Here is a 24,016-nt window from a genome sequence, read left to right as displayed (position 1 = left end):
TTTGTGTCTTTCCTATCTTGCTCAATTCCTAGCTCCCTTCCTCCTTTGTGGAGTCCCTTAAATGTGTCCTTTCTTTATCTCCTTGTGTTCTACCCTTCCTCGTTACCTTGTGCCCTTCCCCCTGTCATTCTTATTTGTCTCCTTTCTTGTTTCCATTTCTCCCGTCTTCCTTCCTGCCTTGTGTCCTTCCATCTTTTCTTTCATGTGTCATTCATATATTCCTCCTTTGTGCCCATCCTTCATTTTATATTTCTTCCTGGTGTCCTTTCCTTCCTTTCTCCTTTGTGTTGTTTCTTAAATGTGTCCTTTCTTGCTTTCCTTGTGTTTTTCCTTCCTGCTCTATATCCATCCTTCCTTAATCATGTCTTGCTGTCCTTTTTTCTGTCATCCTTAGTTGTCTTTATTCTATTTTCCTTTCTTCCTTCCTCTTATTCATCTGTCTCTCTGTCCTTCCATACCTCATGTACGTCCTCCCTTTTTTCTTTGATCAATTTCTTGTTTTGTTTTTTTCCCTTTCCTTCCTTGTGTCCTACCTCTGTTCTCACCTTTCTTTCCTTTTCATTATCAATATCAGCCAAAAAGTCATGGTAAGCTTTATTATTTCATATTTTAAACTGAACACAAAGGATGGAGAAATCTGGAAACTTGACTCTGTAAAGGTACAATTTTTACATGGAAGACATGAAGGAGGCCTGAAGATGCCACTACAAGCTGTGACTGTGTTTTATGTTTAGCAGTAAAGTTCTGAAAACACAAAGACACTAAGACAATATAGACCTCAGTGGAGTTCTCCTGGGTTTAATAGATGCAACAAGTTTAAACTCTCCCCCACCCCCAAAAAACAGCATAAATGCATTCAACCTGAATTCAGATTACTTGACTTCACACCTGCCAAAATTTAATGAATGTTTTTAACATGGAATAAATCTCAGCTAGTCCTTTAGTTAAAGCACAGAGAGATCAGAAAGGATCAAAGATCTCACTACATAAAGGTATCAGTCAGGAGAAGAAGTATATTGTCCATATGCACAGTGGAGACATTACAGAAATTGGACATTTCCCAGAACTGATGAAACGTCAAGACAGAAGCCGGTCAGCGATGCTTCCAAGAAACTGAAGGAGCTGCATGAATTTCTCACAAGGACTGATTGTGTTCCTCATGTGACAATAATCTCATATAATCTCCATATATCTGGACTCAGGAGTAGAGCTGCTAGACAGAAGCCTTTTCATAAAGAACTAGCAAAAAGCTTCCAGTTGGAGAATGTGTGTTAGGCTCTGATGAAACAAATTTTGATCACTTTGTACCTTTCCATGAAGGAAGATCCAAAAACGACACAGAAATGGAAACTCTGGCAGCATTATGATCCAGGGTTCCCTTTGTTCACATGAAACTGAGGTTTATTTCAGGGTGGAGGAAAGCTTGAATCAGTCAGTTTTGGTCTTCATCCCTCTGAAGATGAAGAGGGATTTTTTTTATTTCACCATCAAGAGATCCAAACCAACAGCGGCTTCATGTAGAAGCAGTGCGGTTTTCTAGTTGTCTAAATATAGATTTTTTTTTAAAGCTCCAGGTTTGTCTGAAGATAACTGTGGAGAAGTTCATTTTTAAAAAAAATATTTTCCCCTATACTGACCAGCTTGTTTTCAGTTTTGTTGTAAAGAATAAATGTGGCATTAAACGTGGACAATGTTTTGAAATTAAACTTTTGTGCCGTTTTCCTAGGAACGTTCACACTTTGGAGATCCACTGTTGATCAGTTTTAATGATTTGTGTGACAGTGTGGTTCAGCCATCATTTCAGTTTCTCAGGTTCATGTCTCTTCCTCTCTAACTTTATGACCTCCTGATGTGAAAACTGATTTCTTTTTGTTAGGACATGCAAAAATTGTCCATTTGCTGCTGGAGAGAAACACGTCTGGGACGATTCCTTCAGACAGCCTCGGAGCGACACCGCTGCATTATGGGGCTCAGAGCAACAACGCTGTGAGTTGTCTAGTACTTTAGCCAAATTAGCTGAGTTAGATCTTTCCCAACAAAGGAAAATTGTTATCCTCTGTTGATGGACTGCTGCTGTCTTTCTCTGCGCTTGAAGGAGACGGTCGGCGTGTTTCTGTCTCACCCGTCTGTGAAAGACGAGCCCGACCTGGAGGGCCGGACGGCCTTCATGTGGGCCGCCGGGAAGGGAAGCGATGAAGTCATCCGCACCATGCTCACCCTCGTCCCTCGCATCGACATCAACATGGCCGACAAGTATGGCGGCACCGGTGAGAAACTTTATTGATAATAATGGGGTTGACAAAAAAAAAAGCTAAATCAGTACCATGAACGTAGAGCATAGAACAAAACAGTAATGCCAGCAAACATAAACATATAGAAATGTATACAGTACATAAAAAAACAAACAAATAAGAACTTGTCTTAATGGCTTTAATGTTTTTTTAATAAGTGTTTCTCTTTAAATATTGAGAATCAAAGTTTAATTTATGTCTACAGTACTTTGGAACTAATAAAATTAGGTTGATTATATCAGATTGGTTTGTTTTATTAGGGGAATAAGAGGAGAATCCAAACAATTTATTTAGAGAAGTTAGGGAAAAGTTATTGAGAGTTTTTAAATGTACAAATATCTTGCCAGAAAATATGAGAAAGGACAGAACCAGCAAAAATTACAGAGATCTTATCCTTAGAGTTGTCAGAATGACAAGTTCAGTTTCAGCACTATAAATCATTTGAACCACTTTTAGTTGCGTCTACAATCTTCTACTCTTTAAGTCAAATAAATTTAGCGCGTTTTAGATTTTGAACCTAAATGTGTGAGTTTGTGAAAGATAAGCTTACAGTTAGTTGTCAGTCATGTTAACTTTTTATCAATTTTGTCAAACTTCAAAGAGTTGAATAAACCAGTTTTTGGGTTAGCACTTAAAAAACTAAAAGAAGAAAAAGGCAGGAGTGGGAACTATTTCCCAGAATGCTTAGCAGCATATTTTGGTATCCTGTGTTGCTATATTCATTATATGGAAGTGTGTTACATTGGTCTGACTCTTGTGTGTTATTAAGGCAAATATTTATTTTGAAACTTGAGGATAATGTCCTGTTCACACTAAATATTTTTGAGCAGAATCCATTGCGATGTCTAATAAAATTCATTATGTGATCGGACAATATGTTAATTCAATTTGAATCAAGAATTTAAATGATTCTAAAGTAAAATAACTTGATAATGTGAGTAAAAAGAATAGAGAAATGTGTTCTCTCTAACTAGGTAAGCAGTTTTTTTTTGCATATTGTGAAATAATCATTTGGCTTAAACTGCAGCATTAAGTTAAAACTCACAATTGAAGATTAATGAACTTAAAAAAACAATGTTTGGACAACTTGTCTCTTGTTCTTAAATCAACTTCATGAACTTTAATTTCTGAGTTAAAACCAAAATAATGTTCTTGTTGACTTGAATTGCATTTTCAAGGCAGCAGGTGGCCTTTCATTTTGCAACAGTGCGTCAATGTGCTTTGTGTAAAAACTTGCAGGTATAAAATCTTAAAAGATACGTATTAATAATCAAACATTTAGACAGAAGACATCAGATTTTTCTCCCAGTTCAGGTCTGACTCAAGGTTATTCCAATAAGAGATCACATTTGGAACAGAGACAATGTGTTTCATTAATAAGGCCCGTATATCCCAGTTGTTTTTTCACCCTGCTGACTCGAGCCAGCAGGGACCAGACATGGAGGAGTCAGTACAGAAGTTATAGAGGACTTTAGAAGTATTATAACACCAGACGGGATAGCATCAAGGAAAACACAGAACTGGGTCAAACTGAGTTCTGTCAGGCCTCCCCTTTGACATACATGACATACTGTGTATGTGCATAATCTCCATGGCAACATCGCATGGGTCTAACCAGCTGGGAATAGTTTATCCATGCTGGAGCCATGCTAAGCCAAGGGCGACAGAACCGACTGGAGCCTGAATCACTGAATCATGCTCTTGACTCGACACAGTGAGGAGGAGGAAGTGATTCACACGTCCCGAAGGCGTTTATTGTGTCCATTTAAAAGACTTTCAAATCGTTTTTGTCCAAACAGCGCTCCATGCGGCCTCCCTGTCGGGCCATGTGAGCACGGTGAAGCTGCTGCTGGAGAAGGGAGCGACAGTCGACTCCCTGGACGTCATGAAGCACACGCCGCTGTTTCGTGCCTGTGAGATGGGATACAGAGATGTTATCCTCACGCTCATCAAAGGTGGGTGTGACTCTTGCATGTTGGCAAATGTAGTTTTTATGGCGTCGTGCAAAATGTATTTTAATACTTCTCTAACTTTTCCGCATTTTGTCACATCACAGCCGCGAAAATCGTTGTGTCTTATTTTGATTTTACACCAGGAGTGAACCTAAAGTTTAATCACGATGGCTTATTGTGAAAACAGTAATACCGCATTTTTAAGTAACTGTATGCCATTGACTTTGTTGTGTCACTGCAGTTAAATCCCCCCAAACACAAGTGATGCTCTGGAAAAATCATTCCCATTTGTAATTTGCCTCTTTAGGAGACCAGTCACATAAAGAAGTCTGATTTGTATGATGAAGCTATACATGGTAACTGTATTTTCAAACGTTTAGGTATTTATTGAGGCTTTAATTGAACAGTGGAGAAAAATAGTTTCCGCCATTTTTATTTCTCACAATGATGTAGTCCACGTTATGGTTTGTTTGCTAACGTAAACCTCAGAAGTGCTGTATTTAGTTTGTTTTTTTTATGGTTGTCTTTATACTGAGATTAAATTGCATTCATGTAGTTTATGAATACAGTTTATTACACTGAGTTTTATTTAGGGAGTCAAGGGGGCTGAACACATATGCATACTACACTTTTAGGATGCATAATGCTGCATCTTAATATTGAAAGCCATGTATCTCCGTCCTTCCACTTCACAATTAGGCACCACTTTGAGCTAATCTACTACATGAACGCCCAATAAAATGCTCTGTGGTTTGTGTTTTAACGCGGATCTCTGCAGGGCACCGAGACTGTCACTGTGGAAAACATAACTACTTTGCTCCTTTATTAACTTTGTTGTTCTTTATATTTCCAAAACAAATAAATGTAGGCTCTGCTTGTGCTGAGCTGGTTGATGTGGACGGTCACACTGCTCTCCACTGGGCAGCTCTGGGGGGGAATGCCGAGGTCTGCCAGATACTGATGGAGAACGGGATCAGTCCCAATGTCCAGGTACTGATAGGAATATTTCCAAAATTAAAAGAGGACTTAAGAGTTTTTGTCGTTGTTGTTGTCACTTTTTAAGTGCACAGTGGCACAGTTGGCAGCTCTGCTGCCTCGAAGCAAGAATGTCCTGGTTTCGAATCCCATCCTGGGGCCTCTGCATGATGGGTTAATTGGGTTTTATTTTGTTTGAGATGAGGTTTCATCTGCTTTTAGCCTCCTCTAATTAAAAGGGCAAACGTAAGAAAACTCTTCACTTATTGAGGATTAGCCATCTGTCTTTATTTGAAAGTAAATGATCTTGATTAGAGTCATTTAAGCTTCCCATGATTCACACTTTCTCGTAATCTTGTAAAGTGATTTTGAGTAATGGGTCATAGTGGCTTTCTTTGGATTTTGGCAGCTACTTTAACCTATTCATGTGCACCTTGTGTAGCTAACCATGATGGTAGATGGGGCGGTGGACGCTTAGAGACTTGAGAAGAAAAGAAACAGACTGGATTAAAAAAAAATAATAATAATAATAATAAATTATCTGCACTATTTTGTAAAAGTCACAGAAATTACTTATCTTTTTGTTTATGCCAATTTTTATACAAACTGTGTTTACTATTTTCTGTTAAAGTGTATAATTTTTAGTATGTGTAAGAAAATGAGCAATAGCAACCATGTAGGTTTTGACAGCCTGTTATATTTAGACACTAATGGTTTATCTCTTGGGCTTTGGACCCTTTGATAAAGCCTTCAGAGTCAGAGGACCTAATAAAATGAAAAATAAAGCCTTATTCTGACTTAAAACAGCCTGATACTTCATTTCTGTTTCAAACGGGCCATAAACTGTAGAGGAAAGAATGAGAAAGCAGTTACTGTTCAAATAAATATTGCTAAAAACCTTCAAGAAGCGTAAAGTTTGTTATCAATCACAAGAACGTCTGGCTTTCATAAAGGTTTGAGTTGAAGCATAGAATGAGCCGTTTCTTTGTCCGGCCGCAGGATCACGCAGGACGCACACCGTTGCAGTGCGCTGCATACGGTGGTTACATCACGTGCATGGCGGTTCTGATGGAAAACAACGCTGACCCAAATATTCAGGACAAGGAGGTGAAGACACGCTTGCACATGTGTTTGATTTGGGTTAAAAGAAGGTCATATGAACCGAGTTTCTTCTTTGTGGGAGCACAGGGAAGAACTGCGCTTCACTGGTCCTGCAACAACGGGTACCTGGATGCTGTGAAGCTGCTCCTGGGCTACAACGCCTTCCCCAACCAGATGGAGCACACCGAGGAGAGGTGAGGAGGGGGCCCGTTGGAGCCGAGGCCAGGCAGACGGCTATAAGACTAACGCTGCTTGTGTTGCGCAGATATACGCCTCTGGACTACGCTCTGCTGGGGGGGCACAGCGAGGTGACCCAGTTCATGCTGGAGCACGGCGCTCTGTCCATCGCCGCCATCCAGGACATCGCCGCTGCCACCATCCAGGCCGTCTACAAGGGCTACACCGTCCGAAAGGCCTTCAGGGAAAGGAAGCAGCTCCTCATGCGACACGAGCAGCTGCGCAAGGACGCAGCCAAGTGAGAGAGGAGCACACAGCAGCACACAGCATATTTGAAGATGCTTTCTCTCTGAGCAGCCCCCACCTGTACACTGATTCCTAACTACTGATGCAGTTTCATCGTCCCTTGTGTCACTCTTAGCACAAAATCAACTCGAAATCCATTCATCTTTCTATGTATTTGTTGACTCTTCCAGAGGACGGTGTCTCTTCCTGCCTGTTTGTCCCTCATTGTAGTTTTAGTCTTTGTTATCCGTCTCCTCGTCTGTCTCTTTTTCTGTCGTCAGTAAACAGATGCGTCTTCTCTCTGTCTCTGGCCTCCAGTTTGCTCTTCGTTGGTTATTTGCTCACCTGTCTCACCTTTGTTTTAATTAGTAGATTTTTTTTTTTTTCAAACAGGGAACCTATTATTCTTTTTTTGATTTCCAAGGAAAATGTGTTCATGAAGTGAGGAAATTTAAATGTGTAGTTTACGCACTCTTATAATAAGTCAAAGTCCACCCGTGTGTACTGTGTGAAAGTCTCAGAGGTTTGTTAGAGCATGAAGATGTAGAAACCCAGCCGGCAGGTGAGGGATACAATTAAGGAAAAATTTAAACCATGGTGTAGGTTGTAAAACAATATTCATTCGATAAAAAAAAATAAAAAAAATCATATTTCATTGTTAGCATTGCTAATTATCCCAATTTTTTTTAAAGTCTCCACATTTTAAGCACAACCTTTCTTGTCGGCTGCTTGCGATTCATCTTGTGTTTTTCTTGTAGGAAGAGAGAAGAGGAACAGCGAAGAAGAGGCGCGACACAGCATGTTGGAGCGGACAGACAAAGGGTTTCACTTCTGAGCACAGAGCAGGAGGCGCTCTCCTTAACGAACATCGTGGAAGACCTAACCATGAACGACCCATCTGTCGACACGAAGAAACACGCCAAGGTCAAAGAGGGGAGGCATAAAGGTACCAAGGAAGTACTCAACTGTGTTATTGCAACATAATGATAATAATGAAAACGTACTCCTTTATTACAGAAATTATATGTATTTGTAGCCAGGCTTCCATCAAATTGTGATGCAAATTTTGAGTGAATTTTAAAGATGTCGCAAAAAAAGAAAATGTGAAAAGGCTGGCTTCCATCTGCTGGTTTGAAGTGAATCAACCAGGCCACGTAAAATGTAATTTCACCAGAAGTTGACGCTACGCTTGTTTGTAAAAAAACAAAAAAAAACAAGGTGCGAGATGATTTTTGTGCTTCTGGTAAGGCACAAATCCACCAGTGGATGAGAGTTTCCCACCAAGAAGTTACACTAGACTTTTTCGCTGACCGTCATTTTGTCAGACTCAATTAAAAAAAATCCATCATAAATGAATGAAAATAATGACACATTTCATTTTCATTTGGTTTAATTAATATTCAACAAGCTGAACATCAAACAGATGAATACATGACATGGACATGAAATGTTCACCTTCTTGAGCGTAATCAAATGTCTCAGGGTTTTGATATTGATCTGGAGGATGAATCCACACACTGGAGCCGCACTTTACGCTGGAACTACAAACGGCAAGTTTTGAAATCAGGGAACATCTCTGAAGCAATTTTAAGGAAGGATGCACTCCAAAGCATAACCTCCGGATAGTGAGATGCATTTAGTTCAGAGATCAGGTCAGAGATGATGTTCAGGTGGGATTTTTATTATTATTATCACTGACTGATTTAATTACCTCTGCAATGCTCTCTAAACGAAATCTAGGACGTTTTTCAAATTTTGCGTTTCTTCAAAATGCGTATAAAAAACCTTGATGGGAACGGGACTACTGAGTCATATTTTTCCGAGTGAGCTATTGAATTGACTTTTACTTTTGCCTTGTCAGGCCAGAAGATCAGGATTTCCAGAAGAAGTGTTGCAGCTGAGCGACAAGAAGCGTTGAGCTGCAACTCTGCCCTGAGTGACCGCTCTCCACCCGAAGCCTCACAGCACACCCGGCTGAAGAAGCTTCTCTCTCCCGCCGGCTCCAGAGAGCCCCCCACTCTTAAACTCACACCTCCCACATCGGCCAAAGCTGCCGGAGAGCGGTCTTCCTCTGTCGCGTCCGCCGCATCCGCAATGGCCTCCTCTGCGGCCCGAGCTGAGGCGAACTCAAGAGACGGCAGAAAGAAAGACCCTGCCGCGACTGGTCACTCTTCACGCAAGCACCGGAACCACAAGGAGCCAAGTTCAGAGGTCAGACATCAAGCTCCATCACTGAGGAGCAGCTCGTCTTTAGATCACAAAAGGCCCCGCAGGAAAACGCAGCCTGGTGGGAGGGAGCAGGAGGAGAAGGAGCAGGTGAGGAGGAACGAGGCCGCACGGATCATCCAGCGAGCGTGGCAGAGGTGAGGCTCGTACCTTGGCTGGATCTCGGTATAACGTCAACGTGCTTTTACTGTACGAGCCATGTGGTGCCCTCATGTGTCTTCTCCCTCCTGTAACACCGACCTCCCAACCCTGAGCTTTAACGGCTCTGGATGCCATCAGCAGGAGAGCGGTGGGGGAGAGAACGTGAGAGAGAGTGAGACCAGAAAGGCTATAATCTAAATCTTTCATACAGATTTAACAAGAGGCTAAAAGTTCAGCAGGGCTGCGCTAATAGCTACCAGCAGCCCCTCTCCCCTTCTTACGCTCACTGGGTTCCTCTTAGAGACTGCCAGTCCCCCGCAGGAGGCCCTCTGTTTCTCTGCAGCTTTCACATTTAGGTTGTATACATGCTGCTTATTAAGTGCCCTGAATAAACTGTTTACTCTGTTTACGCTTCGTGAGCGTCGGTGTGGGGGCTCGCCAGCGTTTATTCCTTTGAACGGCGTCTGAGATGGGGGGTTTTTCTGTTGATTTCAGGTTCTGTGCACGCAGGAGGACAGAGGTGAGGGCCTGTGAAGAAGCCGAGCAGAGCAAGTCAAGCTGCACCCCTGGAAGGAAAAAAGTGGAAAACAGAGCAGCGCTTGGCAAACCTGCGTCGAGTAAAAGCTCTGTGCTGCAGAGCATCTATGGTAAGAGAACCAGGATGCTGCAAAACATCGTGAAACTCTTGTCATGTTACAACCACAATAATTGTCATGTTACCCCTAAATAAAATTTGTCAATCGGAATTAGAAAACAAACAGCATCATAAAGACCAAAGAGCACACAGACGAGTCTGGGATGGAGTCGGAGAGGTGAAAGGCAGAGCTGTGAAGATTTTATTGAGCTCCGTTCAAGGAAATGGAGATTAGATTCAGTTGCCTAAAAGAGGATAAATACTTTTTACCATCACTTTTAATTACTGCAATAAATACCTCAAAATATGGAGATAAGATTTAAAACGTTCATAGCCCACCATGAACTGCAGGCTTCTGAAAAACTGTTTAATTAGTTTTTAATATTATTATTTCGCTACCTAACAGACTATTACATCCCTCAGCAATTTTATTTTTAGATTTTGAGTAAAAATAATTCATTTCCATGTAGCTTTTATCATATAACTCTATATCAATACCAGAAGCAGGCCTGAAACAACCCAACAGCAGTTTAAAAACAAATGGATTTTACCTCCCTGTCTAAATATACTCATAGTTGCATTAAGGAGTGAGGAGTTTACATAAAAATGCTCCCTAGAAAGCAAAACTCAATTGTTTTGAAAGGTAATAAAGCAGTAATTACTCCTGAGGAACTACTATACAACAGCTGCATTGGCTTTAAGCTGAGGTTTTCCAATCATGGGGTAAATAGTGGATAAATTTTCTGCAGTTTGAGCGCTGATGAATAAGTTAATGGTGTCAGTTTAATAGGAAAATAGCTGCTGCTCTACTGTGAAAGTGAAGCTGTGGCTTTGGATGAGAAGCGACAAGCTCTCAGGTGTAAGTACCAGCGTTCGTATCTGGACGCCATCAGCTGGGTTTTCCTACCGCGGTTTCGCTCCCTCAGACAGGCCCGACCTTCACCGCACATCACCAGGTGATGATAGGAGGACAGGCAGAAGCACAGACAAACCCGGGCGCTCTCCCTCCACCCTCAGACGGACTGAAAGGGTCCTCGGTCCGGCTGTTCCCCCCACCGCTCCCTCCTCGTCGTCTTCCTCCCCCTCTCCCTGCCTCTGTCTCTCCTTCTCCCTACCTGACAGTTCCTGGCACTGTGAAAAGTTCAGCGCTGTCACGGGGAATGTCAAACGACTGCGTAGAGCTTTCCGCTCGCCATACACACACACACACGCCTCACCATCCAACACACACACACACACACACACACACACACACACACACACACACACACACACACACACACATACATATGTTCATGAGGCGAATTTTCTCACTTTTTCATTTCCACGAAGCAGAAGGAAGTTTGACACACTAATGCTGGTCACTTTAAAGTAATAAACCATTTGACCTGTTTTCTTTTTTTTTTTTTTTTTTTAATCGGATTCATATTTTGCACTTTTTTGTTGTTCAATTTGGGTCTAAACTGTTTCTAAAAACAGCCCAGGTGCCAAGTCATTTAAAAAATATCCCAGTTGTTAAGTCACATCCTACAGGAACTGCGCTGTTACTTAGCAACCCCAGCCAAGCCCAGCCCCGTTACCTAGCAACCCAAGCTGAGTTCCAGCACATTTGGTCAGCTGGTTTTATCTCTGTATGTGCTGTTCAGTGGCTAATGGGAAAAATAGCTTTATTGTTGACTTACTATTCAGAAAAGATGTATGTATAATGTTCAGAGACGGTTGGTATAATTGCACATCTATTTGCAGCCATTTTCATGTGAAAGTGTAAACTTTGAGTTGGGGGTGTGGCTAGCTGCAGCTAATTTGGATTTAAAGTGACAAGAGGCCATAAAACAGCTCATTCTGATTGAATAAATGGGCATTGTATCGCCCATAAACCTGTTCAAGGAAACATAACAGAGGCTACCTTTAAGATTTTGGGCCACTACCACGTGTTTCCTGAATCATTTCTCATTGTTCTGAAATCAGCAAATTCTGGTGGTCAATTTCATAATTGGCCACTTGTGAGAGAGGGTCTGGGACTTGAACCCACAACAGCTGTGTTGAGTTCATGGGTCATGTGCTCTACTCCCTGCGCCACCGCCACTCCCTGACTCATCAAACTGTAACACCCGTGTGGCGTTTCTTAGGCGTTCACAGATAGTATTAACTGGAAAAGGATAACGTTAGGCCCCAGCGAGAATTGAACTCACGACCCCTGGTTTACAAGACCAGTGCTCTAACCACTGAGCTATAGGGCCTGTGACCTGTGTTGAGATGTGACAGTACACATATAAAGACAGGAGGACATAGGTGTAGACCTGGGCTGGATGAACCAGTCTTACAGGACTCACTATCATGATCCACCCTTGGCTCACTGAATTCAGAAATGATGGTGTTAGAAACCAACTCCCAATGTCCTTCCTTCAGGCAACTCTATGGCGAGACGAGGACGCTCGCTTCAGGGCTCTCATCCTCAGCTCCTGCTGAACGTTCCCCTACGCACCCAGAGTCAGTGTAAGTGCTTACATCCTCACACTCTTTACCGCCTTTCAGGCTCTTGAAGTCGATCTTCTGCTTGTGTTTCAGTGGGCGGTTTAGACTGCATTCACCTGACCGGCGCCTTGACTCAAGCCAAGCTGTACTCCTACCACCTGAGACCACAGAGCGCAGGACAGGGGACGAGAGGACGGGGCAAACACTGAACACGCACTGCGTTCACCAACGGTACTTTGGATACACAGATCTAAGTGTGTTTTATTGGGATTTTATGAGGTAGACTACCACATAGCTTTTGTAATCTTGAAGTAAAAATCTAAAAAAAAAAAAAAAAAAAAGATGTAGCATGGTTTTTGTTTTCCAGCTTCAAGTCTTTTGGGGCTCACCGAAACATTGAAATATTTTTTTTCTTTCCATCTAAAATGGCACCAATACACTGTCATAGAGATTAAATGGTTCTGCCATGACAAAATTGAAGACTTGGGATTAATATATTTAAAGCCAACTTGCATCTATGTCAAATAAATTTAAGACATTTTGATTCCTCAATTTTTAATACATAAATTTGAGACTCTCAAGGGCGCGGAGACGGCAGGGACACCAGCCCTGAAGTTGAAGACCTTCGATGCTAGAAGGTTTGAAGTTGTGCAAAATGTTTAGTTGGGATTGAACCTGACAAACGGTAAAAGACTTGCAGGATTATGAATATTTCTGCAGCGCAGTGCTCCGTTTTCTCAGCTGGCTGTCAGTCTCACCTTGTCAGACTTTACTGCACACAATGTTGGCTCAAAGTGCCGGGCTTTCTAAAATTAAGCCATGTGACATCAGAGCCGTGACCTCACAGGGTGGGGTTAAGTCTACAGAAATGGCGTGTGTAAAAGATAACCTTTCATCCATTGTGGAGGGAGAGCATACACACTGCCCCCCTCAGTCTCCATTGCTGTCACACACACACACACACCAAGATAACCTTTCCTCGCTACAGAGAATGAGGTAGTCTATCAACAGCCGGTCATACAGATAGCCCACCTGCAGCCGTCCACACACACACACACACACACACACACACACTCTACACATTGGTCTGTTTTTAAACGTTTTCCCTTTCAAAAGAAACATGCATGTCTGAATTAGACCTTCATTATCACAGCTGTCACTTTATAAATTAATTAAATATTACACTGAATGTTATAGCTCTATGTAAAAGATGGATAAAAGAAAAAGCTCAGGTTACCTTTGATTTTAATTTTCCTTTATTCTATTTTTTTAAACAAAGGTTTTCTGCGCTCCATTAAAGACTGAGCAAACAATCAGAACAGGCACAACAAAACGTGAACTAAGAGTAAAAAGGAAAAAAAAAAAAAAGTTTGTTGATTCCGTCTCTGCTAAATAAATGGGAGTTAGTACATGTCTCTGAGGCCCATACTTCCACGGTGTCCAGACGAGCCGTGAGCCACGGTGACGCTGTAACAGTAGAGCAAATCCGTCAGCCACTGCTCTCTGGTCGCTCCCCGGAAAAACCTCTAAAAAAACACAAATACGCAGAATGTAAACAGTCGGTCTATTCCCTAACTTTCCCCTCTGCCGGCAAGTTGGACAGGAGCGCCGAGATCGTTTACCGTTAGATTCTGGATGAGCTCTTGCAGCAGCACGGCGTTGGCCATCAGCTGGTTGTGCAGCGGCGTGTGCTGCAGCAGCATCGAGAGGATCTGGCCGAGCTGCGGCAGCTCCTCCGCGCTCAGGTCTCCAACGTGCATCGACTGCAGAACGATCCGCAGCAGGCGAGGGACGCTGCTGAGTGCCGTCACACAGGAACTCCAGATTGCCTCCCTGAAGACAAAGAGGCTTTAAAACCGTCCGTGTAATGCAACTCACTGTCCAGATCTCTGGTTAAGGTTTGGTGAGAAATGAAGCATGGCACCATCTAAAATATCTAACCCAATCATCCATCCCATATTTTAATTACTGAACTTGTGTATTTCCAAGTCTTGCCACTCGAGACTCCAGAAATGAACTGCAGGATAGGAACCCTATCCTGTCGTCCCCCTCCCCCCCCCCAGAAAGCACCTTTTGTGGTTGGTTTCAGCGGGGTCGTGCTGCTGCATGAAGACCAGCAGCACCAGCAGGCTGAGGCAGCACTGGGACAGGAAACGCAGCACCTGCTCGGCGGGCAGGATGGACAGGTCTAATAGTCTGGAAACGGCTCTCAGCAGCCCGGCTGCCATGCTGTCAGGAACAACCTCCAACTTCATCTAAGACAAAAAAAAACATTTTTGATTAAGAGTTCAGAGAACACAGACATAAACGGGCAAAGGCTGAACTGAACTGTTCTTACGGTAGCAAAGCTGATATTTGAACACCTACCAGGTATCTGAAGATGCCATTTTGCAGAATGTCAAAGCATTGCGACTTTGATCCGATGGTTTCCAGGGAGCGACACACCTCCTGTGGATCAAACACATTTACACCATTTGCAGTGAAGTTTGTTGCTGATGTAGAGCCAACAATGTTCTGTCCACATTAGGCGTTTTCACACCAGATACACTCGATTCGATTGGGGACCAAAATTTAAGCATTTGTTACTGGAGCGGTTCGCTTTCACATTGCATTGTCAAATTAAAACTTGAGATTGTCATATGTTAAAACCAACTTACATTTTCTTTAATGAATTTAAGACATTTTAAGGCCTTAATTTTAGACATGGTGTTTTAAGAACAACACTGAGGCTGGTTCCCTTCTAACATTTCCTTTTTTGTTGAAGGTCATTGGATAATTATCACCTTTAAGGTGCGAAAGTTTTGAAAACAATTCATCACGTTCTTTGGATTTGTAGCCTTTTGAAAGCCACTTACAACTGTATGTCCAAAACCAACATGGTGTTCCTCTTCGTCCGTGTTTGCAGGAAAGGAGAATCGAATAATGACGTTTGAACAATTAAACGGCTGCCTAATGGCAGCCGGCTTTAACTTGCGTTACTCTCCAACACGTTTGAATTAATTTCAGGCCTTCTTGCCGCCAAACTTTTTAAGAGTGAAAAATAAGACTTTGCTTTTCTTCATTAACTTGAAAACCCAAATCAAATTTCTCATTACCTTTTATCAAATTGAGGTGCGAGAGCCTGCGTGTCTGAACGCTGCACCTGTCGGCATCCACCCTCCCTGCTCCCCCGTCATTAAAAACAATCCCGTCTCATTAGCCGAACCAGACCTGACACGGTCCGTTTCGTAACGCTGCCACCGCGCGTCCCCCGCCCCCCGCTTCGGCTGTGATTGACTCGGACAGGAAGATGAGAGAAGAGGGATCTGAGGCTTTAATTGAGGGGGCTGAATTAGTGATTATAAGCCCCCCCGACCAGCTCACACACACTTGCCCCGGGGCGCAGTTAGGTTAGTGGTAATTTCTGTGCAGAAATGTCACTCTACCATCATGCCACAGGCTCTCATTACCATTTGTGCATATCCACTACGCCTGATAACCGCGCATCTCCAACCTGCGCAACATGATAAAGGGTCTCCTCTCAGCAGGAGCGCAGTGATAAAACTTCCTTCCTCTGAGCTCTTTGTGGGGGACAGAGAGAGACCGGGGGGTGGAGGGGGCTGAAAGACCACAGCTGTGTCCACAATATCAAAACTTGACAACTCTAAGAACCGCATCCGTGGCGGGTTTCGCTATGTGCACGAAGCCGACTGGCAAGAGGAGAGTTCGCACCTCGACGACATCCCAGTGGTGCGTGAAATGCTCCAGCGGCGTTTGGTAGAGGCAAAGGGGGGAGAGCGAGGAGGGCAGCAGGGCGGTCTCATCGTCCTGCAGGGCGGCGAGGTGTTCGGACGAGAAGCCCGCCAGGGTCGAGAACAGGAAGCTGATGTAGTCGACGTCCTGCAGAGCTGCTTCCTGGTTCCCGACCGACCAGCTGCTGAGAGAGGACCTGAGGAGCGAAATCAGATGGCGTCCTAAACAATAAATACTGAACAGTCTGTTTTCACAAAACGCAGCACTCGAAAGTTATGCAGCTTCTTTAAAAAGAAAAAAAGAAACAAAAAACCTGATTATGCTCTTCCTCCTTTAATCATATCTAGAAATTATCAGGGTTTCATAAGAGCAAAAATATTTATCAGAGCCAAAAACGCACGTAAACACAGTTATGAAAAATGGCTCCTTGTCCTCGGGGAGGATGCATGTGTGACCGCAGGAAATGTGTGTGAATAACTGTGTGTGTTTTAAAAAGCCTGGGAGGCACATGCAGGCAGTGCACTCAATACTCCATGACGATGCTGCATTCCAGCCTCCCAAAGAACTCTTTGTACCAAATCCATTATGCACACATCCCATCCCATGTGAACTCTGCAATCTCACCGCTCCAGATTTGTGTAACACTGGCCCACTGACACCAGGGGCAAAACAGGTCAGAGACAACATGGCATATACACTACGCCTGATAACCGCGCATCTCCAACCCGCGCATCTCGGCAAAGGTGAGCTGCTGCAAGAACCCGCTTCTATACTGATTGCTACATTGAATGTAAAATAAATGGGAAATTTGCACCAGAAGCGATAAAGATGCAGGTAAGAGATTTGATGGACAGTGAAAGCACTATACTGCCATCTTGTGGTGGCCGGTGATTTTACGTTTGTTCCCGACAGTTCAAACATTTGAACCCGTTTTACATTTTGTCACCACAGAACCGAGAACTTTAGCGGATTTTATTGGGACTCTGTGTGGCGGTCCGACACAAAGTAGTAAATATATACCACGATACTTTGCTTTCAACATTTTTCCAAGTAAAACCTTTCACTATAATTACAACTGTAAATATTTTCGGTTTACGCCTGTACCAGTTTTGCACATTTAGAGACTGAAAATGTTCTGATTCTTCTTTGGTTTATCTCAAGAGCAAATCTCGCAATAAATTCCTAATTGGATTAAGGCCTTGATTTTCACTCACACACACACACACACATACACGCGAGCGGCCATCTTCCCCAATAAAACTATCCCCACATCACGATGCTGCCACCACCTTGTTTCACTGTGGGGATGGCATTTGGTTTAGTAATCGGTTATTCTGACGATTATTTGGCTTTAAAAGTGGAACATTCTGCTGATTTTTCATTGAACCATTTAAGCTTATTTTAAACAACAATAAAAATATTTAAAAATGTAAATAAATATTTCAATTTTTTTTCTCAATAACAAAAACATTTTATTGACTAAATGAAATGACAGTCTTTCTTACGTAAAGGATGAATATGTAACTAAATTAAAAACGACATAAATACTTAAACTACAGTACACGGCTGATCTGTTGACTATTTTTGCACAGGTTTATGTCCTGGGTTAGTTTTCCACATACATAACGCCATACGAGTGGACTTAATTTATCAATCAGGTGACTCCTGAAGAAAGCTGGCTGAACTGGGTTTCAGTTAGGTGTGTCAGAATAAAGGGGTCGAATAAAAACGCAAGCTGTGCCAAAATCTGAGAATCTGTGGCAGGGCTTGAAAACGGATGTTCAACAGAGGCTCTCCATTTCAGTCTCTCCATTATTCTTCTTCACAAAGAATAATGGGGGGGGGAGGCTCATTTTTGTCTCATCTGACCAGAGCAACTTCTCCCACATGTCTAGTGATGAACTACAAACTGAACCTCATCGTTTTCTCTCAACGCAGGCTTTCGTTTTGCCGCTCTTCCATAAAGCTCTGATTTGCAGACCAACTGTGTTCCTTTCCGAACACTCTCCCACCTTGAGCTGTGGATCTCTGCAGCCTCTACAGAAAAATTCTGATCATTTTTCGCAATCATGCAGTAGTTTATGTTGCTCTGATGCATAAAATCCAAATTAAAAAAAAAAAAAAAAACATTGCAATTTGCAGTACAAACGTAAAATGTGAAAATGTCGTCGTTTCTACAAGATACTGTGGTGGCAATGTGATTTAAGATGCATCGTTGAGCAGCTCAGGTCGGACGCTCACCTAAAGTGTAGGAGACGGATGAGGGAGGCGGCGAGGTTCACAGAGATGCGTCCGGTGGTGCAGCAGCCGCTCAGATTGGCCAGCAGGGGCTGGGGCATCTTGGGGAGGAAGTAGAGCAGCTGCACCATTCGCTGCTGGGACTCTGCTGGTAGCAGCACCACAACTCCGTCCTGAGGATCTTCACACAGACACACAATGTTTGTTTAACACGCTGCACCCTCAGAGGTTTACAAAACAGTGATACTTGGATTGTTCATTTATTGTGAAAAACAAAAGGAAGAGAAAAGCATAACTGCTACTGTTAGGGTGCAGATCATTTCCATGTGTGTTGTGTGTTGGTTTGTTTCTCTGACGCACATGCTGATGTCAAAAGATCTCAGACAAAAGGAGTCTTGTGATGGAGGACTGCGCTGTGTCGGACCCCCTCTTCCCTGTGTGTGTGTGTGTGTGTGTGTGTGCGTGTGTGTCACACAACCGCCTCACTATCTACTCATCCTCTGAGCTGCGCACATGAACACGCCGTAACTTCAATCTGCAAGCAGTCTGAAGATTAACGTGTGGAGTAATACTGCCCCCTGATGGACAAATAATGTCTGTAGACATTTTCATGATAAGTGCAAAAATAAAGCTTTCATTCTTTAAAAATAAATGAATAAACTGATAAGAGAAAGCACATGACTGAGTACGCAATATTGCAACTTCATTCACAAAAATGAAACGGTAGCTTTTGCAAAAAAATGAGCTTTTCACAATCGTCTTCAGCGTTCTAATATTACCACAGTTCAATGGGATTTACAGACACAGAACCAGAAGTCCCCATATTAGATCTCTTAACGGATAAGTACAGAAATCTCCGCATGATCCAAACAAGCCGTACTGTTCAGTGTTTTTCTAATTGTCCTTTCATGAACTTCAACCTGGACCAAGCAGACTCTGGCCAGTGGAGTCTGCAGGAGCGTCAGGCTGTCTTCGTTCATGCAAACATTTTTTTATTTGTTTATATATTTGAACTAAAATTTCAGGCTTTTTTCTTGAGTTTTATTTAATTCTGAACATTTGGAAAGAAAATGTCACCTTTTAACTACTTGAAGAGTAAATCACTTCTTATCTGTAGGTAGGGCTGCTTAAACCGGGCCAACATTAAACCGACAGCTCCGTCGCAACCTGAGTTTAAAGTTCCCTAAAGTCAAAAAAAGAACTGGCATGGCCCCTTTAAAAAAATCAATCAATCAATCAATGAGTCAGTCACTTAACAAAAAAATACTTGTCCAGACCTGAAAAATATTAAAATCCTCATTAATCAGAACTACACCAGTAATTTGCAAGCGGCTGAAAAGAAGCAGACTGGCTGCAGTTCAGTATGATTATAGATTTCAGAGTTTGGGAAAACATCAAATGCTTTTCCAGAGTCGTTTCCAATGTTGCCATAATCATCATAACAGCTTGTCTCACCGTAGAGCCTGCATGCGTATGTCTGCAGACTGTTGAGAAGCTCTTTGTTTCCTCGGGAAGCTGCAGCATGGATGGAGACGATCAGCTGAGCAGACAGAGCTGGGTTACGGTGGCCCAGCTGGGACAACTGAACAGGAAGGGAGGCCAGCCATCGACACAACACCTTGCTCCTTCAGGCAGAGACGGACAGACGGCACGTTCACATCAACTCCACCACATAGATCGGACTTGAGCAGACGATCTGTGGTGTTGACGTCTCCTCTGGTTACCTGGCGATGTGTGTGTGTTCTTGCTCCTGCAGGTAGAGTTTGCTGTAGAAGGAGAGCAGCAGCGATCTTGTCTGCAGCGGCAGGTTCTTCTGCTTGTAGTAGATGTAAACGGCCGCCAGCAGCTCCTCTGTCACTGCTGCACAGATACAACACAGAGCTAATTCAGGCTAATTATTTAAAAAAAAAAAACACACATACACAAAAAAAAAAAAACTTATTGAACTTCTTTTTTGGCATCCAAACTAACATTTTGAAATCTACACAACATTCAGTCTTTTAGACATCTTTATTTGGCGTCTACGGTTTACAGGGGTGAGCGTGACAAATACGGCCACGCTGCCTACAATGGACTCTTGTAGTCGCAATTAAGTTCACGCCTCTGCGTTGATGAAATCATGCGCATGCCTACCTCGGCTCTGCTGCGTGAGCACCATCTTCCACACGGTGCGCAGCAGCATGTGTAGCTGCCTGTAGCTCAGCTTCACACCGTTCCCCAGGGTGTCCCGAACAAAAGCCCTCAGCGGCGACAGCCAGTGCCCATCGGCCTCCTGACCGAGGCCCTGCTTCTGGCTGAGAGACACCATGACCTGGCAGAGCGTGATGTTTAAAGCCAGGGGCTCCACGGTGGCGGAAGGGACGGCCGCTGTCTGTTTGCTCCTGCAGAGAGGACAGCAAAGTGTCGGCAAACTCAGCGGCTTCAAACGTCTACCGGTGCCCGACTGCAGAAAATCAGTCGATCAAAGCAGAGCTGGTTTTTCAAAGCTCTCCGTTTGGTTCCAGTCCGATGTGAAATATCAAATGTCTGATTTAAAGGCATCAATCGACAACTGAAAGATGCAAAAACAACATTGGCATCATCATTTATTTGTGTATTTCTGTCATGTTAATTTTATTTTTCTCTTATTTTGTTTGTTTTTTACCTTTTTTTTCACTATGGACCTTTTTGTGTCTGGAATAAAGATCGATTGATTGAATATGGAAATTTTCTAGCAACATACAGTAATAAAGTACTGTGCAGACACTGAAATGTTTTCATATTTGACCTCATTACTACTTTTATTTTATTGTGATTTTAAACGATAGAAAAACCCATCGACATTTATCTTTCAACCGTTCACAAATGTTCGTCGGAGAACTGGACCCAGAATTAGCTCTTATAACGAGCTCAGGAGATGCGCAGTTCCACCAGGTGTTGGCTAATTGCTGCTACCGCTAGTCTGAAGGAGCCGAGTGGTGGAGTGCTCAGTTATGCGCCTCGAGGGGAACTGCGGCTCCGCGGAGGAGCTCTTGTGGAAAAGAGTCAAAGCAGCAAGAATTCAGTTTTCTGACCTTTTGCCACACAAAGCAAATGTTTGTGAATGTATGTGTTTGATCTAGGGGTGGGCATATATCACATTGTTTATCATTCGTCATGATAAATATCTCGTCACAATAAGACTTTTGATTTATGATAAATAGTTCTTATCGTCACGTTTATTGTTATCACAGTAGTCCAACAAAATATCCTGATAAAACTTTAAGTCCACGTCGCCTACCCCCAGAGTGAACGCTATTACTTCCTTACCTCTTGAGATCAACTTTCTTCTTATGTTTCGGTGTGTCCCGCAGACCATACGGGAAGTTCTTCATGAAGTGCTGCTTAAAATCTTCCAGATATTCCTTACGAAACCAAGCATCCTGACCAAGAGCAATGGCTGCTGTTATTCTTTTGCTGCACAATTAATTACTTGAACACAAAACAAAGACAGAACGGCAAAGTGCAACGTCTCATCTCTCACCAGTGCGTCCTTGTTCTCACGGCGGGTGGGCAGTTTCCTCAGCAGCTGGAGGATAGACAAGACCTGGAACATTACGGACGTGGCTTCGGGCGTGAGCAGGTGGGCGCCCTCGCTGCTGTTCCAGGAGCAGTCTCCGGCGCAGGCTTCCACCCAAACCTCCAGCAGCAGAGGCACGAGCGTGCCTGCGAAACTCTGAACGGTCTCGGCCGAGTCCAGATCCTTGCTCCCCACGCCGCCAGGGTCCATCTCAGGTCTATGCGGTTAGTTATAGGAGAAAGCCAGACTTAGATTTTACACTGGTACGTAAAGTGATGAGATTGTTTTCTTTCCTGACTGACATCGTACCTGAGTTTAAAGGTGGAGTGGGGAGTTGGCGTGGCACCAGAGTTTTCATACACCTTAACGTCAATCTTTTTGTAAGTCAGCTCCTCAAAGTTCAGATTCAGAGGGGTAACACGGCCCATCCCACTTGAACTGAACACTCCATCGGTTCGCACAGACAAGTCGCCCTCCTCTGTTGGTCTTTCCTCAACAACCGCTTGCAGAAAGTTTCCGAGTCTGGAACACGATGAAATTGAACAAACAATGCTTTGATTATTCTGAAAAATCTTTTTTCTACTTACATTTTTTAACCACGTCAGCAGACAGTTACCTAAGAAGAACAGAGAGGCGCCACTGCTGGCTGGTCACTCTCCTGTCTGGGTGGACTGAGAGTGTCCAGGTTCGGCCCCTGGCGTCCTGAGCCTTTCTGGCTCCTCCGGAGTGCTGCCTGTGAGAGATCAGCTCCAGGAAGTTGGTGAGGAGCACCACGGGGCGAGAGGCCAGCAGAGAGGGGTAATGCTCCAGGAAGATGTCCAGGACATTCATGGCGTCCTCCTGGATGCCTGGCTCGATATGGGTCATAGCACAGGTCAGATGAGCGCTGAGGAGGGGGAAGAACGGAGCCACTCGTTCTGCCGGCACAGACTGTGCGATGAACCTGCAACAAGTTTTAGACACTGTGTTTTTATTTAAGATCTAAAGACCCGCGTCGTTTTGGGAACGGTGTGCTTTTCGGACCTGAGAACCCGGGTTGCTGCCACACGAACATTTCCATCCTTGTCGGCGAGAACAGCTGCCACTTCGGAGAGCAGGCGTGAAAGATGCTGCTCCAACAGAGAAGGACTCAGAGACAGTAGCTCTTTCAACCCCAACAAGGCACTGTGTTTCACATTGGCACTGTAATGATGCAGCTGAGACAGGAGCTCCTGGATATATATAAAAAAAAAAAAAAAGAATTAAAGCTAAATGCATTGATATTTAGAAAAGTTTATTTTAATTTTAAATTCTGATGCTCTAAAGCATTAAATCCCAACACAATTACACCGAAGTTTGTCTGTACAATGAAAAAACATGTGACAGAGTTCAAAGGCTGTGAATACTTTTGAAATCCATTGTACATATAAGGTTTGTTTTGGAGTTCTGCAGAACTTACAGTAATGCCCAGCTGTCTGTGAGTTGTGGGGCCGCTTGTGTCTCTCTTCAACTGGTCAGGCAGACAGATTCCTCTTGTACGGAAGTTAGTGTTGGTGGCATTATCAGCCCTGGGCTTCTTCTTTCCCACTTTAAGCTTAACTTTTTGGAAATCGTCCTGCCTCTTCTTCTTTTTGGCCTTCATCTTTGCGGACAGTTAGAAATTCTGTAGCACAACGTAAAACGGAATTAATATGTGCATTTAGCATGAGATAGAAGATAACCGTATCGCTTGCAGGGATGTAAAAATAGCCCAAATCTGAATGGTAAACACTAACAATGAAAGGTCGGAGCGGCTGCACTGCTATCATGTGGCTAACTTACCTTTCACGTACATCCTACAGGATCAAGCATGGGTGTTACTTGATTTTAACTTACCACAGTAAAAAAGAAACGCTTGGCTTCAACCCCCAGATCTTCTCACGTCATCAAACAATGAGTTATGCTAAACACATATCCGCCTAGTTTACGGCTATAATTTTATATAAAAAGACGTATTCAGTTTCGTCTTGGTTGTTCACTGGGTCCTCTGATTCAAAGCATTCATGTTTATTAACGCTGCCCGTTCGATGTGTTGGACTGAAGTCGTGCGGAGCTAACGGAGCTAAAGCTAAAACAACACCTTGGTAATTCGGTAATGTGTGAGATTTTTAATTTGGAAAATATTCCATTAATAGACTTTTTAAAAGCTTAAATAAAAATGAAATCAGGGGCGTTGTCAATGCAAATAATGATAATAGTTCACGTCTGGGTTCCAGTACGGTACGCCCCGGTA

At 43.2% G+C, this 24,016-nt stretch overlaps 2 protein-coding genes and 1 non-coding gene across 4 annotated transcripts in view; 1 reads left to right on the top strand and 2 right to left on the bottom strand.

Annotated features, from left to right (window-relative positions):
• The window catches only part of invs (inversin), a 32,342-nt gene extending 19,533 nt beyond the window's left edge, over positions 1 to 12,809 (top strand). For both annotated transcript variants that reach the window (XM_014996040.2, XM_014996041.2), the window contains exons 8-19: positions 1,877 to 1,986; positions 2,096 to 2,267; positions 4,091 to 4,246; positions 5,112 to 5,233; positions 6,218 to 6,325; positions 6,407 to 6,513; positions 6,585 to 6,794; positions 7,540 to 7,727; positions 8,643 to 9,144; positions 9,644 to 9,795; positions 12,192 to 12,278; positions 12,351 to 12,809. In XM_014996040.2, coding sequence (XP_014851526.2) covers positions 1,877 to 1,986; positions 2,096 to 2,267; positions 4,091 to 4,246; positions 5,112 to 5,233; positions 6,218 to 6,325; positions 6,407 to 6,513; positions 6,585 to 6,794; positions 7,540 to 7,727; positions 8,643 to 9,144; positions 9,644 to 9,795; positions 12,192 to 12,278; positions 12,351 to 12,466 — 2,030 coding nt within the window. In that variant the 3' untranslated portion in view covers positions 12,467 to 12,809. The remainder of the gene's footprint in view (positions 1 to 1,876; positions 1,987 to 2,095; positions 2,268 to 4,090; positions 4,247 to 5,111; positions 5,234 to 6,217; positions 6,326 to 6,406; positions 6,514 to 6,584; positions 6,795 to 7,539; positions 7,728 to 8,642; positions 9,145 to 9,643; positions 9,796 to 12,191; positions 12,279 to 12,350) is intronic.
• On the bottom strand, positions 11,950 to 12,022 carry trnat-ugu (transfer RNA threonine (anticodon UGU)). The gene has a single exon. It is a non-coding gene; the product is annotated as a tRNA-Thr (tRNA).
• Positions 12,810 to 13,495: 686 nt separating the features above from the next.
• Positions 13,496 to 23,836, bottom strand: tex10 (testis expressed 10). The gene is made up of 16 exons (XM_014996039.2): positions 23,620 to 23,836; positions 23,204 to 23,407; positions 22,789 to 22,976; positions 22,382 to 22,708; positions 22,075 to 22,287; positions 21,730 to 21,982; positions 21,516 to 21,628; positions 20,361 to 20,608; positions 19,952 to 20,087; positions 19,683 to 19,852; positions 18,231 to 18,408; positions 15,969 to 16,185; positions 14,625 to 14,705; positions 14,328 to 14,512; positions 13,880 to 14,090; positions 13,496 to 13,783 (listed from the first exon to the last, which is right to left on the bottom strand). The coding sequence occupies exons 2-16, from the start codon at positions 23,384 to 23,386 to the stop codon at positions 13,661 to 13,663; spliced, it is 2,826 nt and encodes a 941-aa protein (XP_014851525.2). The 5' UTR covers positions 23,387 to 23,407; positions 23,620 to 23,836; the 3' UTR covers positions 13,496 to 13,660.
• Positions 23,837 to 24,016: the final 180 nt, after the last annotated feature.

The sequence above is a fragment of the Poecilia mexicana genome, unplaced genomic scaffold (genome assembly GCF_051168715.1).
Source record: "Poecilia mexicana isolate PSO_F unplaced genomic scaffold, ASM5116871v1 scaffold_16, whole genome shotgun sequence".
Taxonomy (NCBI): Eukaryota; Metazoa; Chordata; class Actinopteri; order Cyprinodontiformes; family Poeciliidae; genus Poecilia; species Poecilia mexicana.
Note: the sequence above shows the minus strand (reverse complement) of the source record. Positions and strands in the feature narration are given on the sequence as shown.

Excerpts from the sequence above, each read along its gene's own strand:
- tex10 (XM_014996039.2), bottom strand. The coding sequence starts at position 23,386 with ATGAAGGCCAAAAAGAAGAAGAGGCAGGACGATTTCCAAAAAGTTAAG. Across the intron at positions 19,853-19,951 it reads GAACACACACACATCGCCAG|GAGCAAGGTGTTGTGTCGAT; the intron begins GTAACCAGAGGA and ends CTCTGCCTGAAG. Across the intron at positions 14,513-14,624 it reads ATGGCATCTTCAGATACCTG|ATGAAGTTGGAGGTTGTTCC; the intron begins GTAGGTGTTCAA and ends TTTTTGTCTTAG.